Source organism: Fonsecaea multimorphosa, assembly GCF_000836435.1.
Source record: "Fonsecaea multimorphosa CBS 102226 unplaced genomic scaffold supercont1.3, whole genome shotgun sequence".
Lineage (NCBI taxonomy): Eukaryota > Fungi > Ascomycota > Eurotiomycetes > Chaetothyriales > Herpotrichiellaceae > Fonsecaea > Fonsecaea multimorphosa.
The window spans coordinates 1,356,962-1,375,503 of NW_015971637.1; the positions used below are offsets into that span (position 1 = coordinate 1,356,962).

At 52.4% G+C, this 18,542-nt stretch overlaps 6 protein-coding genes across 6 annotated transcripts; 4 read left to right on the forward strand and 2 right to left on the reverse strand.

The window, feature by feature from the left end:
* Positions 1 to 394: 394 nt before the first annotated feature.
* Z520_02305 (uncharacterized protein) lies at positions 395 to 2,093 on the forward strand (the record flags this gene model as incomplete). The annotated part of the gene is made up of 2 exons (XM_016772819.1): positions 395 to 1,189; positions 1,248 to 2,093. 2 exons carry the CDS (start codon positions 395 to 397, stop codon positions 2,091 to 2,093), a joined length of 1,641 nt encoding a protein of 546 aa, XP_016636289.1.
* Positions 2,094 to 3,130: 1,037 nt separating this feature from the next.
* Positions 3,131 to 4,855, forward strand: Z520_02306 (uncharacterized protein; the record flags this gene model as incomplete). The annotated part of the gene is made up of 1 exon (XM_016772820.1): positions 3,131 to 4,855. One exon carries the CDS (start codon positions 3,131 to 3,133, stop codon positions 4,853 to 4,855), a length of 1,725 nt encoding a protein of 574 aa, XP_016636290.1.
* Positions 4,856 to 6,594: 1,739 nt separating this feature from the next.
* On the forward strand, positions 6,595 to 7,061 carry Z520_02307 (uncharacterized protein; the record flags this gene model as incomplete). The annotated part of the gene is made up of 2 exons (XM_016772821.1): positions 6,595 to 6,616; positions 6,823 to 7,061. 2 exons carry the CDS (start codon positions 6,595 to 6,597, stop codon positions 7,059 to 7,061), a joined length of 261 nt encoding a protein of 86 aa, XP_016636291.1.
* A 755-nt stretch (positions 7,062 to 7,816) lies between these two features.
* Positions 7,817 to 9,963, reverse strand: Z520_02308 (uncharacterized protein; the record flags this gene model as incomplete). The annotated part of the gene is made up of 2 exons (XM_016772822.1): positions 7,817 to 9,574; positions 9,628 to 9,963. The coding sequence occupies 2 exons, from the start codon at positions 9,961 to 9,963 to the stop codon at positions 7,817 to 7,819; spliced, it is 2,094 nt and encodes a 697-aa protein (XP_016636292.1).
* A 4,991-nt stretch (positions 9,964 to 14,954) lies between these two features.
* Z520_02309 (uncharacterized protein) lies at positions 14,955 to 15,805 on the reverse strand (the record flags this gene model as incomplete). Its single annotated transcript, XM_016772823.1, has 3 exons — positions 14,955 to 15,445; positions 15,519 to 15,674; positions 15,727 to 15,805. The coding sequence occupies 3 exons, from the start codon at positions 15,803 to 15,805 to the stop codon at positions 14,955 to 14,957; spliced, it is 726 nt and encodes a 241-aa protein (XP_016636293.1).
* A 394-nt stretch (positions 15,806 to 16,199) lies between these two features.
* Z520_02310 (uncharacterized protein) lies at positions 16,200 to 17,972 on the forward strand (the record flags this gene model as incomplete). Its single annotated transcript, XM_016772824.1, has 3 exons — positions 16,200 to 16,212; positions 16,259 to 16,353; positions 16,407 to 17,972. 3 exons carry the CDS (start codon positions 16,200 to 16,202, stop codon positions 17,970 to 17,972), a joined length of 1,674 nt encoding a protein of 557 aa, XP_016636294.1.
* Positions 17,973 to 18,542: the final 570 nt, after the last annotated feature.

Genomic DNA, 18,542 nt, shown 5'->3' on the forward strand with positions numbered 1-18,542 from the left:
TCTGTGGGCCAAAATGTTGGCCACAGGGTAGATAGTCACAATGCTTGCGGTCGTGCGTAAGGAAGCCCAGACAAGTGGACATGAATGGTTACAGTCTGATCAAGATATTAGGCGGCCTCGGGTTGGTGTGCACCGCGGCTAAAAGAACAAGTTGTGCTGTGGATACATAAGCTTCCAACCCTATCTTTGCGCGGCACGCCATGGCCAACATTAAATAAGACGAACCGCGATCCGCGCTCTTTCAAAATCCTTGGATCTCTTCCGACCTCACACCGCGCTTGATTCTTACAAATGAGTCTAAGATTGCGAAGACCGTCGTGGGGAAGAAGAACCGAGTCGCTCACGCATCGCTAGGGCGACTAGGCACACTTATCGATCTCAGGCGGGCCAAAAAATGGGTTCCTCGCAAAGACGCGACACGTCGGCCTACATTCGCACCAAGACGGGGTGTCTGACCTGCCGGGTCCGAAAGAAGAAGTGTGACGAGATCCGACCAATCTGCGCTGGCTGCGCTCGCAACTTCATCGACTGCCAATGGCCAGTCCCACCGGACCCGGACAAGGGCTCTAAGAGGGCAAAGTCGAAATCGGGGCTCGTGAGGTGCAAGGGGAGGCAAGCTGCGCAAACGAGCACGAGGACCAGTGCAGGGACACAAGATGTTGCGAGTCAAGCAGGGGAAATCACGTTTGTCTTTGATAGACATCCACCAAAGTCGCCAGCACACAAGCCTTCGCCTTGTGCAACTGTCGTCGTTGACGTCGAACGGCAGGACGATTACGGGGACGAGAGGCCCGACTCCATCATCTGCTGGCAACCGGTGACAGCGTCCTTTCTCAGCTCCAAGCGAGCTCTTCTGCTCAACCCCAGCTCCCTTCTGTTGCTCCAACACTATCTGGAAGCCACATCTACTTTCCTGGTGGCAAAGCCCCTCTCGAACAATCCCTTCATCACAGTCGTCCTGCCATTGGCATATTCGGATGATCTTCTCATGCATGCTGTGTTGGTCTTGAGCGGTACCCATCTCAGTTACAAGAGGCGCGACGACTTGAAGATCCAACTGGCGACTCATCAGCATTATTCGTTGGTTCTGCGAAACCTGCGGTCCTTGTTTGCAGACGAATCTTCTCATGACGACGTTCGCAGAGCACTACGCCTGCTACTGGTATTGGTTGTGCTATGTCATGTTGAGGTATGTGGTCGTTCATATTAGACAGACAACAAGTGCAAGGACTGACGTTGATCTTCAGGCCATCTCTGGTGAACCACATGGTGGTATCTTCCCACACCTGCGAGCAAGCCGTGAACTTGTCCTCAAGCTCCTGCAAGAGCCCCAACGAACACTGCACGACGACACCAAGTTGGTCAAAGGATTTGCACTGGAGGTATACTTTTACCTGGTCTTGGTAAACAGCATCACGCCCTACGGGCGCGACAAAGCCCGTGTGCTCCCGGTCGACACGTTATGCTCTTCGCTGGACTTTCTCAAGGAGTACGAGACCTATGGAGTGTTCTTCAGCTGTGGACACGGTCTCTTCGAGTTGATCTCTCAAGTCTCGATTCTGGCGACGGAGAGACTGACAGACGAAGAATCAGGCGTGAACAGCCCAGACACCCAAGTTGAGAAGGACCGCCTGGTCGACACAATCACCCGATGGGAGTCACCTCCGGTGGCGCCCGAGATGGCGGAGTGGCAAGCGGAACATGTGTGGACTGGAGAGATCTACCGGCACGCGCTCTTGATCTTCATCGAGGCATCCATGTGTGGTTCGGTCGTCAGCAACCCCAAGGTCATTGTTTCGATCCAGCGGCACATTGACAAGGCACTCCCTCTGATTGTGCCCGTGGCAAAGTCTCCGTTCAACACCATATTGCTCTGGCCGACCATGATCATCGGGTCTTGCCTGATCTGCCAAGGTCAGCGCAGAGACTACATCCGCTTGCTGCGGACGAAACCCACGATCGACATCTCGCAGGTGAATGAGGCAGCAAACCTCCTGGAGTATCTGTGGGAGGACGAAGATGAGCGGGCTTATGGACCTTTCGGTCTGCACTTTGTGATGGAAAAGCGTCGCATCAATTTCAGCATGGCATGACTCAAAGTCGGCAAGATGCACGTCCCGCCCCGTCTTTCTGCGAGTTTGAGGCAAAGTGAGGCGCTCAAGGCAACCATGACCTCACTCTTGTAGGAAGTCGGAGGCCGCCGAGCCAGGCAGTCATTATCCCCAAGGATGATCCCCTTAGTTGGTCCGCAACAGCACGGCCGAAAAGATAAGGACCTTGCAACAAGTGCCGGATGAGTCGGACGCCCAGCCTTATGGCACTGTAGTGTTTAGAAAGCTACCAGCAGCCAGAGCAGCAGGCACAGGCGAACGGCGGTTAGCACCGTGGGGGTCACATGGGACTCGGCTCATGCAGAGCAACTCGTACCCATGCACTTGATAGACATAAACTGGGCGTTAGATGCCAATGCAGCAGCAATACGAGCTTCCCGGATGACTCACTCGTATTCCAGGTGCCCTTGGGCGGAACTTCTTTCTACTGACCTCATCTGTAAGGAGTACTCGATCCTCCGCACGCACATGGGCAAAGGGCTCCCCCACGCTAGAAGGCAACCACATCCTTCCAAAGTCCTTCTGCCTCGGTAAACCGAGATCCATTGAGGCTCTGGCCTGGATTGTTTCTTTTCAAACCAGGCAACCACTCGTATTTTTCGTCTTGGCGGGTGGACGGGGTGGTTCGCTTTGAACTTCGAGACTCCCAACTTCTTGCTTGATACACGGCCAAGGTTGATGCCTGAAGACCACGAGATGTGATTTGTCAAACGCTGCTTCGGCGCTGGCCGATAAGGCTGCCTTGCCCTGCCGTCCGCTGCCCTGCCCGCTATCCTGCCAGATGATGTCGATGGTGCATACTGCACAGTATCAACTGCGAGGTTACACATATAAATCTCCCTCTCTATTTCCTATTGTTCCTCCCGGACCTCTCTTTCTACGATAGATGCCCAGCGAGAGACTGACCATCTATACAAGGACTGTGAATTGCAGCCAAGGCGACTATCAATAGTCTCCTGGCCAGCGAAATACTCTTTCACACCGCTTCAACACCAAGGAAGCTCCAGCCTTCAAATCATATGCCCGCCGATAGCCTAGACAGCCTTATCATATCTTACCACGACTTCCAGCGATACAATGGCCACCACGCCTTGCACACTCTCGAACTCCCTCGGCCCTCTAATGACAACTCGGCCCTCCTTATCGATCCCAAGGCTACTCCTCACGATATCACGCAATGGCTCCGGCAACCAGGCACAAACCCAAACTCGAGCAATGCCACCATGAAGATTTTGCTTATCCAAACCCATAATCAGTCCACTGCCAAACGGCCACCAAGCCTTTTGGCTAATCCGATCCCCCTGTCTCAACAATCGCCCGTATTCCAGACTTCCCAACACCAGAAGCAAGCAGAGTTCGTTATTGACATACTTACCAATCTCGACCTTCCACTGGCGGCATTCGGCGCATATCTGAAAGCCCACCTGACCTTTGTCTGCGTTCCCCCTTTTTCATCACATTCTCCGTCCGATAATGGACCCAGAAACACGTCGACGGCCTATTACTGTTCCGGGACTAGTTGGACGGTCACGTGGTCGCATAACTTGACCACCAATCACACCGCAGCTGTCATGTGGTATCGTGAAGGCGATGGTGACCAACGAAAGAACGAGGTCCTCACAGACCTTCTTCGTCTGCAAACTCACCTGTCTCATCCCATGCTCCTTGGCTATATCAAGACTAAGGTCTCCTTGAGTTTCACTTTCGACATGTTGGACGACATGAATCGAGAAACCCTCGCTCTCGAACAAGAAATTGGATTCCCGACCTGGAACTGGGTACTTGATCGCGTGGAGCCAGGACGAGGTGTGGGTGAAACGCAAGATCAAGCTGTCGAAGGATTCAATATCCTTTCCGGCAAGCTCACAAATATCCGCTTCCGACTGAAGACATTTCAGCAGCAGATCAAGTTCATTTCGAGGTGTAACAACCAATATCGAAAGTCTCTCGACCGATCTGCGCCGAACTTTCAATCAGCCTGGCGCGAGTGCCAAGAACTCGACCATTTCATGAATGTCATGTGGGATTATACCTTTATCCACCTGTTTGACGCCGATTCACTTGGCGAACGACTTCATAATGCCATGGCCGCTGTCTTTCAGTTGACAACTCAGCGTGATTCCCGTGCCAGTCTTGCAGTTGCTGACATCAATAATGAGCTCGCGTGGCAAGGGAAGAATACCAACAAGGCAATGAGGACTATTGCCTTCGTCTCATTGCTCTTCCTTCCGGGCACATTTGTCGCTTCGTTCTTTGATACTCCGATCTTCAACTTCGCCATGCCACCGAATCACAACCAGATTATCGTACCACTACCTTTCGCGATATACTGGACAGTGAGTATTGTGTTGACCTTGGGTTTAGTAATGGCGTGGATTAGCTATCTTCGACGGAGCAAGGAGATGGATCTGCTTGAACGGGAGATTGAAAGAAAGCAATTCCACGAAAGGATTAGGAGACGGCAACCTGGCGGTCCTGCGGCAATGTTGTTAGAGGGAAGAAACGTCAGCGAGACCAACAAGGCCTTTGAAAGACGATCCACCTGGGAATTCTTGGTGAGGAATAGGCCTCGCGATGGCCACAATGCAAGAGATGGCGCCAGAGGTCAGAGAGTCCAAGAGACCTTGTATGGGATCCCGCTGGGGCATCCACATGCAAATCCAGTGGTGGGCATTGAGTCGATGAAACCGGCCTATCTCAACCCCCGAGGACGTGAGGAACGCGGCTGGCCGTCAGCAGTGTAGCTTGAGCCGTTGATTGAGGATGGGTGAGGAGTTTTCGCTCGGGCAAGGTTTTGGGAATGGCGTTGATTGTGTGTGGTCCTATCTCTTAGAGCATCTGCTGTCCAGGGTACACGATGATATGATAGTATGGATGACGATAGGCAATGATGATGATGATGATGACCATGATACTAGGTAGTCGATGAGGAAAGGCTTTGAAGCAATTTGGGGTTATTCCTGACGTCGTTGAACTGTCTCCGCCAAGCCTTTGCCAAGCCCCTGGCTCTATGAGGAAGTGACGAGGCTGAACGGCTTCATCTACCCCCGTTTTCCTCCACTCCTCCACTCCTCCACCCCCTCCACCTGCCTTCCCCTTCCGCCTCCCGTGTCATTGGTTTTCAGTCCTGGCGTCATGACTTTTCAGCTTCCACCTTTCCCATCCACAAAATGCAGGCACCGCAAGAGTCCTCTCACGCACGGGCCAGCAACCGAAATCCCTATCTTGCCGATCTCATGTTTCCCCTGAAATAGCGAAGCGGGTCATTTTTCGGTATATCCCACGAAGCGAATCACAGTCCACCGTCGTTTAGTCTCAGGCAACCTCAGCTACTCATCCCCCGACCCAGGTAATCTCAATGCCCACGGTAAAGCTCAATCCATTCCTTCCCGAGAGCCAGCTGCCTCTGCGACCCTCGCCATACATCGTCGAGCTAATGTACGCGTCGGCGGCGGTGGCGGCGCGGCCTGCTTCAAGCTTGTGTGTGTCCCGAAATTACGATACATGGTGATGCATGCTCTGGTAATACTTGCTGCATAAAGCCTTGTTACATTTGAATCAACAGGGGCGCATGACAGTGAAATGTTTGCTCCCAGGGAGTTCCACCCAGGCTTTGACCGCTTCCCAGATGGTACCTTGTGTTCTTTGGCTCACACGACCCCCTGCAGCTTCTGCACTTTTCCTGGGACCTGATTGAAACGGCTTCCAGTTCCACAGCATGGGTCCACCTTATCATGACGTTCTGTTGTCCTTTGACATGTTTCGATCCAAAGAAGCGGGGGAGTGCCTTGTTCCCCGGTTAAGCCCCCATGTTCCAATGCACCCAGTCTCTGATCGATCGCCGGGCTCCAAGGCCAGATCGCACTAACATCTCAGATCTGGAGGCTTTCGCCTCACGCGGCGAGGCAATTCCGTCGTCACTACCTGAGAGTTCTTTACTTACACAGTGATCGGTGAACTAACAGCCCGTTCCTGAAGAAACAAGCATTGGCCTAATGGCTGACAATTGAACTCACCGCTTTGTTTCAGATCGAAGATCGATCTGCATGTGGCCAGGCACCAGCAAGGATGAGCCAAGTCAGCACAGACCGACTCTAGAAACAAGGAGAACGATGATTCATCAAGACACGATTTCAGACAACTTCTGCTTTGAGTGAGCTGAAGTCATGACGAGATCGAAGTTGCCAACAGGCACTGTTCATACAGAAGGGCGAAAGAAGGAAGAACAACGAACGAGAAAATCACCGACGTCACCGTAGATGGTGCATTGGGCATGATTCCAGGCCGCAGACCATCGTCAGATCCTCGATTGAGCTGAGAGAGTACGACAGATTGAGGAGACATTTGTCTATATAAACAGTTCTTTCTCCCGGGTCTGAAGCACATTTCTCATCACCCTCAATCATCACCATCGACATCTCCATCAGGAAAACAAAAAGCAATCACAAACCAAACATCCCAATCGAACCCAATTACCATCAAAATGTCTGACTACAAGCCAACCGGTATGATTAGACTCCTATCTGCTACCCACCAATGGAGGAATAGCCCCTCTCTATCTGGGGCCGACCCTATATTTTCTTCCCTTCTCCTTGTCACACCCTCTCTTATCTTCCCCCAATTCATGCACCTACATTATCGTTCCCCTCGACCCTCATATCATCTCGACTTTTAAAAAAAAGAATCATCCAGAGCTAACCCATTCTACTAGAGCACGACGGTCTCCGCAAGGACGGCCAACCCGACCAGCGCGTCCACCAGGAAGGCTTCGCGCACGGCAAAGTCGACCCCGTTGAGGCTGGCAAGAAGGGCGGACAATCCTCGGGCGGCGACTCGTCCAGCAGCTCGGGCGGCAGCGAGAATCCCCAGGGCGCGGCCCACGTCGGCGGCGAGGGTTTGAGGAAGGACGGACAGCCAGACCAGCGTCTGAAGATGAACCAGGACTCCTAAGTGGGAGACCGGATTAAAGGTCGAATGAAAGAGATCATGGATGCAACGAGCAAAACGACGGATCGGGCAGAATCATCTACGTGACCTGACTTTATCAGACCAATTGATCATCCGTCACAAGTGTATACCTGAACTATCAGCCAAGCAAATATAGGTAGACTTGAAAGTTGTATTCAAAAAAATATTTCCTGTTCGAGGTAGCAGTGAATATGGTCTCTTCCCACCCAATAAGAGGTATCAAGTTCCAGTATGGCCTTCTCCGTGCCAGCTGTTTCAACTCACAATATACCATCAACAATAGGCTCGGTCAAGGAGTATTGACGTGGAGAGGAAGATACTTGAATCCGTACCTATTCAAAATAAAACATGTCCAATGAGTGGTGACTGATAAAAGAAGATGTTTGATTGTGATAATAAATTACAAAGTGAATATTTAGTCCTGTCCATTTCGGCCATCTCAAGTCGTATTCCCGAGGCGATTCTCATGTTCGTTCCCCGTAGGTGTCTCATAGTATTATACCTGTACTTCCATCAAGTCTTTCCATAAACATATTCCTTGTAGTCTTTGTCGGCCATTCAGCGCCATTGCTAAAGCTCTCAATTCTATCTTTCATGCATTTTCATCCATCCCGAATATAACGATTGAAACGTTGCCTCCCACGCAACATGCCGGCAGGAAAGGTAGGAATACGCTCAAAGCAATGAAATCAAAATTCAAACACGGATACCGACACAATAGAAATGGAGTCATACATCTAGGTACCGGTGTAGTCCTGAGGAGCTGTGTTCGCAAATACGTAATTTTTGGGCTTTTGTTGAGCAAGTTGTTGAGCAACATGTGCATGTTCCTCTTTTTGGTTTGGGAATTCTTGAATGTAGAACTCCATTTTCTTCTGATCGACATGAGATGCATAGTCCACTTCAGACTTGTTGTCCGAAGGGAGTACAAATTGTTGAAATTGGCCGTTGAGGCCATCACACTGATGCGGAAACCCGAGGGAAGCAATGTGGGTCGCAGGGAATGACGGCATTTCCGGCGACGTCAAGGGGGCGTCCGACCAGCTGCTGTTGGTAAGTGGCCCAGCCGAATAAGGAGGCGTGTAGTCGGTGAATGCCGCGAATTGTGGGGGAGCAGATGCAGGAGGAATGAGAGATTGTTGCGACTGGGCTCTGCTCATGAACGCCGCCATCATCGGTGTCACCGGAGGGGATGCTGTCGCGAGCGAAAGGTTTTGTGGCGGTCGCATGGAATATTGGTTGGACACGTCAATGGGTTGGGCAAAGAACGGGTTCTTTTCCGGATCCATCACATAACCGCTAGAGACGTGGTCAGGCGACAACAACTGTTCTGACAATTCTCCGAGGGGTGTTGTTGCAATTGCTTGCTGGGCCATCAATTGGTTGAAAGCTTCTGCTTCAGCAAAAGTCGAGGCGCACATGGGCGACCTTTGAGCCGAACTGGCTTTCCGTATACCTGCATATCGTGAGTGAAGGCTTTGACCGGCCGATTTGACGTGTCGAACGCCGTGAGGTGCTTGAGGGCTCATGATGCCTTGGCGAAATGTCGGAGAAGCCGATGTCATCGCTCCGTAAGAACGGCTTCGAAGTGAGGCCGACGTCAAAGCTGCGGGTCGAGGTCGCTTTCGGCGCGCGGCGATATCGAGAGGGCCACTTTGCGGAGGACTTATCCCCTCTGAAATCCGTTGGTCTGCCACTAAGTTGGGCGCATCGCTGGCGAGGGCAAAGTGACTGAAATTGGTCGAGAGATCCTCTGTGGCTGATGGACGCCGCGAACCAGGATATGAAGGCATAGTGATACCTGGGGATGGCAGTGCCGTTATGGGACTCTGATGACTGTGCATGCCTTTTGGCGTAGGAAGAGACTCCCGGAAATCCTCAGGTGTTACTACAAAAGAGTCCTGCCCATAGTCCGCTACAGGATCAAGGGTGGTTGGGTCTTGACTGGAATCTTGTTCCGCAACCTCATCGTCGAAGCCAAAATCAAAGGAGGTGTCCTGAAGCATGATCGGAGATGGATATGGCACGGCTGCAGGATGCCGATTTGGCCATGTTGGCAGGCTAGATGTCAACGAAGTCATGTGTGGGTCGTTTAACCGAAGGGGAAGTTGCATAGATATCGGTTGCGTAGGAACTTCTAGAGATGACACAGCAGCAGCTTGTGGCTGAGTCACCTGCTGCACTTGTGCTGCTTTGGCTTGTCCCAGAGCACGTTGTAAAGAGTTCCAACTCGCTTCTTTGGGGTTGTCGACAACCTTGATGGGCGAAGGTGATGTTTGTGCGGTAGAAACTGATGCTGCGGCTGAATTCGTGCTTGATTCCTTCGTGGGCGAAGCGACAGACGATCTGGGAGAGACGGCTTCCCGTGTTGAGACTTCGGCCAAAACGGAGTTTCTCTGCTCTTTCGAGCCAGGCTTGACTGCTGTATGCTGGGCTTCGTATTCTTCTTGTCTCTTCTGCTGCTTGGCTTTTGCACGACGATTCTGAAACCAATTCTACATGACGATTAGCTGACAATCCATGCACATGCAATATAATTCACACATACCCCGACCCGAGTCAGCTTCAAGTTTGTCTGTATAGCCAATTCCCTCTTCAACTGGGAACTGGGCTTATGATTTGCTTGAAAATGGGCTTCCAGGATCTCAGCTTGTTCCTTGGTCAGTCTTGGGCGTGTCGAGATCTCCTGAGCCTCTCCAAACTCATCATGCATCATGCCCGCGTCCGCGAAATCCGCATACTCCACTCCGCTGTAAGGCATGTAGAAATCGTCAACGGGCTGCTGGGCATGGGTCATGAAGGTTTGATACTGGACTTGTGGGTAGATAAACTGTGACTGAGGTTGTGAGGCGAAGGCGAAGGCGTTTTGTTGCATGTAGTCCATTTTGGCTGCTGGGGAGGATTGATAAATTAAGACCTGGTTTCTTGAAGCAGGTTCTCCAGCAGAGAGCCGAAATATGGTCTCCTCGGATTGCAGGGCCGCTGCCTCTTTCCCTCAAATAGCGTTCTTTGCGAACAAAGCAGATCAAGCTAGTGGATGCGTTGTCGTGGGATCAGAATGGTGAGGCAATTAAATTGAGCAGGCATACGGCATATCAATCGGCGAGGAAAGGATCAAATGGCTGGGGTCGAGATATTGATCAGACCTCGAGATCAGGAGCGACGTTGGAGTGGCTGAGAGGGTAAGGAGCGACTGAAGGTGAGAGAGACCGTGAGGTGAGGTTGTCCCACAATATGTTGAAGGGAAGGAACGGATAGGTAGAAGATATGTGCAGGAAGCAACGGGGACGACGTCGTAATCGGTCGTTGGGGTTGAAGCCTGCTGTCAGCGAGAGCGACGCAGTGAGAGTCGAGGTGGTCCAGCAGTGGTACAAGACAGGACGATGGAGCAGTTGATAGATAGGCTCGATAGAAGTAGACCAAGAGGAGCAAGACAAGTGGGCGGACTCGGGGGATTTTTAGATTTAGAGGCGGCGGTCGCGAGGGATCAGGCGAAAGGTACGGACGAGGGTACGTCGCACCCTTTAACGAGGATCCAAGACCGGGGCAGATGGGAAATTTTGAGTCAAGGCGCCGAAGGGGCGTTTTGAAGTTCAATGAGGTGGTGACGGGAGAGTGACACGGAGAAATCGCTGGAGCAATGGAAGAGGATGTCTTGATCGCCCTTGGCCCAGCACACAACAAAGCAAAATGTCTGTGACCATCGAAGAGCGCGCTCCGGATCTTTTGATCAATCGCGATGTGTGGGAGAGGAGAGACTCACTTTCTCGCAGAGCAACAAGAGACAAGCAAGCCAGGTCCCCACTGCAGGGAATCGCAGTGGAGGAGCCAGCAGCACCAGCAGCAGTCAAGCTCTCGTGTAGACGACAGGGGCGTCAGGGGATCCATGAGGCGGAGACGAGCCAGTCAGCCACGGCGGAACCCATGGTGAGTGGAGTTGAAGGCTAGCCTCGACCATCACGGTTGCTGATTGCCCCTACCAGCGTCAAGGTTAAACATCCGGAGAGTTTTGTAGGTGGGAGACTAGAAGTTTTGATGGGAGAGAATAGGCGCTGGGAAGGGGACCAAGAGGTGAACAGAACAGACTTGTGCGCGTAGACAGTAGTCGAGTGCCCTAGGCTGCCCTAAGCTGTAGGTACCTCATACCCTTAGTACCTGACCTCGTAGGCTGCAAAACTGGCCTACGGAACGAAGCGCCCTCGGGAAAAGGGACCAGTCACAACTCACTGAATCGACCACTGAAACCACGTCAGACAAGCAAGCGACTGCACTTTCCCCCTCCCCAATTGCCACCCCTCCTTCGGCTGTTGTTCCTAGCAATTACCTCCTCGCACCTACGAGTATTCTCCGGAGCGCAGTCCACATCCCCAAAACTTACCTTCACACCAAACAGATTGATTCTCGTCACTCCGCGCTTCTGTCTTTGTACCCGTGTTCTTTGCTTTGATTTGCTTTTTCCACTGAGTTCTCGACCTGCGTTGACTTTCGATAGTTGCCGCCTCGTTCCGGGGAATGGGAACGTTGACAGAGATCCCTGGTCTGTCCTGGTCGGCGCCAATGCAGGAACAGTATCGTCAACAAGGGATCCCCATGCTCAGAGTCAGCCAGTGTGCAGCAGCAATTTGAGCCCAAGCTAAGTAATCAGGCTCCACCCGGTCCATTCAGGCGCAGCTCGCTCCTCAAACACCCTGGCCTTTTTCCCGGCCAACTTTTTCACCTGGTCTAACTTGTTCTGCAAAGGTCTCAGCCCCGAGAGCCTCCTGTGCCACAACGAGACACCAAACGAGGAAGGCCGTGGAGGTGCCCTACCACTGACAGAGGGCATACCCGAAACCCTTGCTGAAGAGGCGCCTCGAAGGGAGATGAGCCGAGATGAGATGTGGCCATGCGCAGAATTAAAATCACTGCCGAAAGACAAAAAAGACTCGAGGCACAGTCCTCCCAAGGGTCATTGGATTTCGTCAGACTTCGCCATGATGATTTCGCCTGGACCCGAAAGTTGAACGCGTCCAGAGTCGAGATCTGTCACATGGATGACGTGCCAGTCGCCTGTTGTTAGGGCGTTCGGAACTCTGGCGAAGAGAAGAGGGGAATAACAACAGCCTGGGCGGTCTGGGCGCTCCGAGTCCACAGACTCGATTGACTCTGGATTCTCCGTTGTCTTCTCACGAAGCGAGCCATAACGTGCTGCGAGGCGATATCGATTGCACGCAATCTGGGCGCCTCGTCATGGCCTCACAGCCGTCGAGGACCTTCTCAGACGAAATCCGCAGGCCCTGAAGGCGAGTCGATATTTCTCCAACGCGCCGGACGGAGAGCACCTCTGTTCATCAGCCTCCCCGCAACCGCGAGAGCAACCGCAAGAGCAACCGCGAGAGTAGACATGCAAATCTGCAAATCTTTGGCGATCATCCTTCTCCAAATGGATTGTGATCCTCACCCAAAGATACACAAGCTCCCGTTCCCGAGCCCTTGGATCTTGGCCCATCTTGACTCAAATCGCGTCCCTTGTGCTCCTTTCCCCGTATACCTAGGCCGACATGCATAACACAATCTGTACCTGCAGCTGTGGCGGAGGATCCTGCAGCGACCAAGGCAGCTGAACCCCCAATCCACCTCCTGCACAGGTAAGCCGAAGCCCACTTCCGTCGCCCAGTCAGTGGTCGCCATGTCAAAATCACCCTATCACGCATGTACATCACGAACCACCACCGCTGCACCACTCACACTTGGCCGTTACACGCTCAGGCAGCGAGGTGCACAAATTTTGTCCTTTTACACGTTGTTTTCGAGACGCGCGACAAAAGACAGCTCTCTCTCGCTCTCCCTCTCAAAACGTGAGATGAGATGGAACTTATGCAGGGGGTTTCTTTACTGCATCATCGTCTCAGCTCCTGATTGTAACTGCGCGTATGATACGTGCCATGCGGCACAGTCTTATCCCGGTGCTTTCCAGCCCTTACACAATCAGCCGTAGTGGCCCTTGAAGACGTGCTGACATATGCAAGGAACCTGGAACTTGGAATTCGACCACCGCGTGGCACAAAATCAAAGACAGCAATTTCGCATCACGCCAACTTCTAGCTAGTGCTGCCTTCAGCCTTCGGTCAGGGCACAAGAAGGAATCTGTCAGCCTTAGAGCACTTCTACTACTTCATTCCGACGCCCTTTTTCGCTTTGCAACCTCGCCTGTCGTCTGCGAGACTCCTTTTGATCTCGGTAGCGCAAGCTCCTTCCCTTCTCCGTCTGGACGTTCCTGGACAATGTTGTTTCTTAAGGCTAAGATAGGCAACCCATATCTGTTTTTCTCCGCCGCACTTCAAGAAATTTTCCGGTCTCCTCGCTTGAGGGCGCCGTTCTGTGCATCTTGGGCCTTGCTCTTCCGGCATCCACTGACAAGCCTGCTTGCCACTACTCGGGCTTTAGCCCACTAGCCGAGCCTCGCTCCCCATGGCCCTCTCTTACCTTCAGGCTTTTCCGGCCCTAAGGAGCCTCGCCTCGACTCTGTTTAATTTTCCTCTCGCCATCGCCAGAGCCAATCCGCTTTCCACGTTGTACTTCAACGCTTTCCCAGGGCGTACCTCGCCCCAAATAGAGATCCTTGTCTTGCCCCTCTGTGCCGTCGACGACGACCTTCTTCGTCTTCAACTCTCGTTCTTGATGCTGATTGCTTCACTACTCAAGACATTGGTACAAAAATAGTTATCCTGGGCTCCCCAGTATCGCGACATCGTATTGCGCTGGACACTGACGAGAACCTTCCGCGGCCATGGAAACCTTCTGAGATTATCGGTTCCGGCACTTTCAGCTGTGTAACAATGATGCTGCTACTCTTCCTAGACAATTTTCCATTGCACGCCGAGTCAGCTGCACGACGGTACCGAGGCCTCGATGCACAAAGACCCAGTCTCTGGTAGGACAAGATAAGGAGCAGCTTGACTCTAAATCCCAGGCTCCCGGACGGTAGTAGCCATAGCCCGGGCGTTTCCTCCTCTTCAGGCATCTAGGGTCACATATCCGGCCATGTGGATTTGCTTTGATGTGTTGCAACCCTCCCCCAAAATGTGTCTGGCTGTCAGCTGTCGCCAAATAGAACAATGAAGATCATGTGAAGGGATTTTTCTCGCTGCCTCCCCGGGAGAGGTAGTACTTTGGTGGCCCGCGAACCGAGCAAGATGACCACTGATTACATCTAGCGATGTCGAGATGTAGACTCCATCAAGTTTATCCTGTTCTGTCCATAGACCATTATCGCCATATCTGGTGGTGCAGTTGAAATGGCACGTGTTAAGTATACTTCTACTAGGCTCCTGCAGAAGTTCACAACTTCGAGAGGGTTACGAGCGAAGTGACAGCAGTACCAGACGGCCGTTGACCACGGAATAGCATTGACCACCACAAAATTGTATCTTACCACAGAGCATTTCGTTCAGAGGGCAAGAGTAGCCAATAATATTAATCAAGGGGACACGCGGAGAGAGGTAGGCCACTAATCCAAAAGAGCCGTTCAAGTCTCGAAGCAGGGTTGGTGTATGTTATGGGAGCGTTGACTGCGCTGTAATACCTAGGTAGCTGCAGCGGTACAGGCTGGGCACAGGCAGTAGGTGCTGGATCCTATTATCCGGAAAGTGCAGTTCAGTACTGGTTGATCTACTCGAACTGTCGTGAAGATGCGTCAGGGCTGGGCGACGGGAATGTGCATGTCTGGCACAAGCTTTAGTGGATGGTATGACCGGCCTGTCTATTGTCTATTGACGGATTTATTCTAGAGCCCTCTGAAAAGTCAGCTCCAGAAACCCAGACTCCAAGCGCCACGCTGAAAAGAATGCTCCTTCGCTCGACAAACCCTCCAGCAATGGGACTACAGTTGACTCGTTAAGAGGCACCGACCAGTCCATTGATGATCTCAACCTGCACCACGCCATCTTTGAAGTCCTTCACTTTGACACTTCTCAGATCTTCCACGATCCAATCCGCTCCGGCTTCTTTCAACTGACCAACTGTATGGGTGGTGGCCAATCCTATGACCTTGAACCCGGCCGTTTTTCCTGCGCGAACTCCCGCCGGAGCATCTTCGAAGACAATCATTTCAGCAGTTTCAGGTAGTCTCAAGCGTTGCCGACCAAGTAAATAGCAAGTCGGATCGGGTTTGCCGTTTTCGACATCCTCTGCCACAACCATTGTGCGTGGATGGGCAAGTTTCAGCACCTCGATCCAGCCTTTCACCAGGCCCCTCGTTCCCGACGTGACGACTGCCCAGGGAATGTTCACCTCGTCCAGACTTGCCAAAAGTTTGCGAGCACCAGGGATCTCGACGGCATCTTGACCGAACTCCTCGGGGATGAGGCTCTCTTGATGGATTATGTCTGCAAGTCATTCGTCAGTGCGCGATCAACTCTTTTGGAGGTATATTATGAAGCCCTCAGAGACGACTCTTACATTCCCAATTTGCTTTGGAAGGGTCGTACATCTTGAAGACATCGATGCTTCTCCTTCCGTGCGAGCTGGCAAGGATAATGTTGGGATCAACACCCATTATTTCACCTTGCTTGTGCCAGTGCTTGATGATGGCTGCTGTGCTGTCGATGATTGTTCCTGGCAAGTGGTTTAGCTGCATTCCCTTGCAAGCCTGGCGAACCGTACATACCATCAAAATCCAACAGGAGTCCTCTAGCTGAGGCGACCTCCGGTGGCGCGGAAAAATCAGGTTGTTCGACTGAGCCCATTGCAAGTGTCGACTCGATGTAGAAAACAGGACATACGAGGGGAAAACGAACAGAGGAAACCTGCAAATCTGGATAATGGGAAGTCTATATGTCTACGATGTATTGCTCTCTCTCACCATATGCTCGGAATGTTGAGTGTCGGGATATATATATTGGTTCCGGACCGTCCTTCTGTGGCGGCAGTATTACTATATTCGGGATCATTCCGACCACCATAATTAATGGGCGAGGGGAACCATCGCGCCATTCGCCTTCGGGTTGAACATACGCCGGGGCAAATCTTGGCGTGGGCTGCGGTCTGTAACTTTTTTCCACGCCGGGATTTTGGCCCAAAGTCCCCTGCTCTGCCAGTCATAACAGTTTTGCTTTGAATATTACCTAGGCATTTCCAGCAATGGTCAAGTCATGTAAGTCTACTGCTGTCTTCTGAATGCCCACAGCTGACCTGTTTAGTTTCCAAATCTAAGCGTACGCCTGTGCGGCTGCGGCATAAAATTGAGAAGGCCAGTGCGGCGAAACAGAGGAAACTAAGAAAAGAAGCAAAGAAGGTCCGCTGGTGCTTCCCATTCAACTCCTGCTCTTTCTAATGCCCGTCCAACAGAATCCCCAATGGAAATCACGCTTAAAGAAAGATCCCGGAATTCCCAACCTTTTCCCTTTTAAAGAAAAGCTTCTCGAGGAACTTGAAGAGAAGAAACGGCTAAAGGCCGAACAAGGGCAGAGGTTACGAGATGCCGCCAAAGAGAAGAAGAGGAGCGGAAAAAATGCGCAAATCGCAGAAGCCGCCGAGGCTGGGGACGAGGACGATCTGATGGAAGAGGAGGACGAGCTTCTGGATGAGGATATGGGCGACGAGGACGACGACGCCGATGACAGTGCAAACCCTCTTGCGGCCCTAGTGGCTTCAGCACAAGCGAGGGCTGCTGAGTACGATGGCGGAGCACTAGCAGGAGACATCGAAACGACTGCAGATGGCGAAGCGGTCGCGGAGGGAGTTCAAATCTCGGAGACGATAGCCTCAGACCACCGAAACCCGGACTCATCACGAAAAGCATTCGACAAAATCTTCAAACAAGTCCTCGACGCAGCAGACGTCATATTATACGTCCTGGATGCTAGAGATCCCGAGGGCACCAGGTCCAGAGAGGTCGAACGGCAGGTCATGGCCGCGGAGGGTGGTTCGAAACGACTGATTCTTGTGTTGAACAAGATTGACCTGATCCCTCCGTCTGTTTTGAAAGGCTGGTTAACCCATCTGCGTCGATATTTCCCCACAATACCACTCAGAGCGTCGACTCCGGCATCCAACGCTCAGACCTTCGACCACAAGCAACTTACCCTGAAAGCCACCTCTGAAACGCTCCTGCGTTCGTTGAAATCCTACGCTGCGTCCAAACAACTCAAACGATCCATCTCGGTCGGAGTCATTGGATATCCCAACGTGGGAAAATCCTCCGTCATCAACGCCTTGACCTCGCGTCTAAACAAGGGCGCGCAAAGCTTCGCGTGCCCTGTCGGCTCTGAAGCCGGCGTCACCACCAGCTTGAGAGAAGTCAAGATCGACAGCAAACTGAAAATCCTTGATTCGCCAGGAATCGTATTCCCCTCGACGGTGGACGGGGAAGGCAAGGAAGACAAGCAACGACGAAAAGCAGAGCATGAGGCACGGTTAATCCTCCTGAATGCACTGCCGCCGAGCCAGATCTCGGATCCTATTCCGGCTGTGAATCTCTTGCTCGAGAGACTTTCCGCCTCGGAGACGCTGTACGAGAAACTCTTGAAATCTTATGGCATTGTGGCGCTAGGGCCATTCGCGAGGGGAGACGAAACAACAGATTTCTTGGTTCAGGTCGCAAGAAAACGAGGCAGGCTGGGTAAAGGCGGTGTGCCCAATCTGACTTCGGCAGCCATGACGGTGGTCACAGATTGGAGGGACGGGAGGATACAAGGCTGGGTGGACCCGCCGGTGTTGAAGGTCGCGGACGACGAGGAGATGGTTGAGGGCCAGAACATGGACAATAGCAGGGAGCTGCCTACTGGCGTGGACCGAAAGCAGATTGTGAAGGAATGGGCAGCCGAGTTCAAGTTAGAGGGCCTGTGGGGGGATGGCCCTGAGAACGGGAAGGGGGCTGCTGGGGGAAGTGATGCTATGCAGATAGAGTCGTGAGTCTAATGTGCATCATGAGAATGTTTAGGCGTTTACATAGGACGCTATGATATCCCGTGGGAGGACGAATGCAATTTACAAGTTCAACACAGAGGGACTCCCTGTCGTCCTTGAAGAACTCATGCGAAACATCCTCTTTTTATTTCCCGGCGGTGTCTCACAAGGCTGGCAAACTTGGGGGTTTTTAACAGCGTGCTCGGAGATGCCCTCCCACAATAATTAATTAATTGACCCGGCGATATTCGCGGTCGCGTTTGGGGGCGATTGGACCGCGTCTCAACTCCCTCTCTGCGCAGTGATTGTTCCCTTTTTCTCAGTCCTCGCCTTGTATGGGTAATTTAACATTGGACCCTTCGACTCCAACGTCCTCTCTGCCTCTGTACGGGTAGTGTGGCACACGCGTCATTCTCAGAGAGACAACAATTGACAGGTTGAAGGGAGCGCGATCGCTGCGCTTCGCCGAACCAAGACTCGTTCTTGCCCCTACGGAAACCTGCCCCCCCTCGTCTGCGGTACCCTGGATACCCCGGTGCTGGGCTCGTTGGGCGGGATTTCAAGAGCACGAAACCC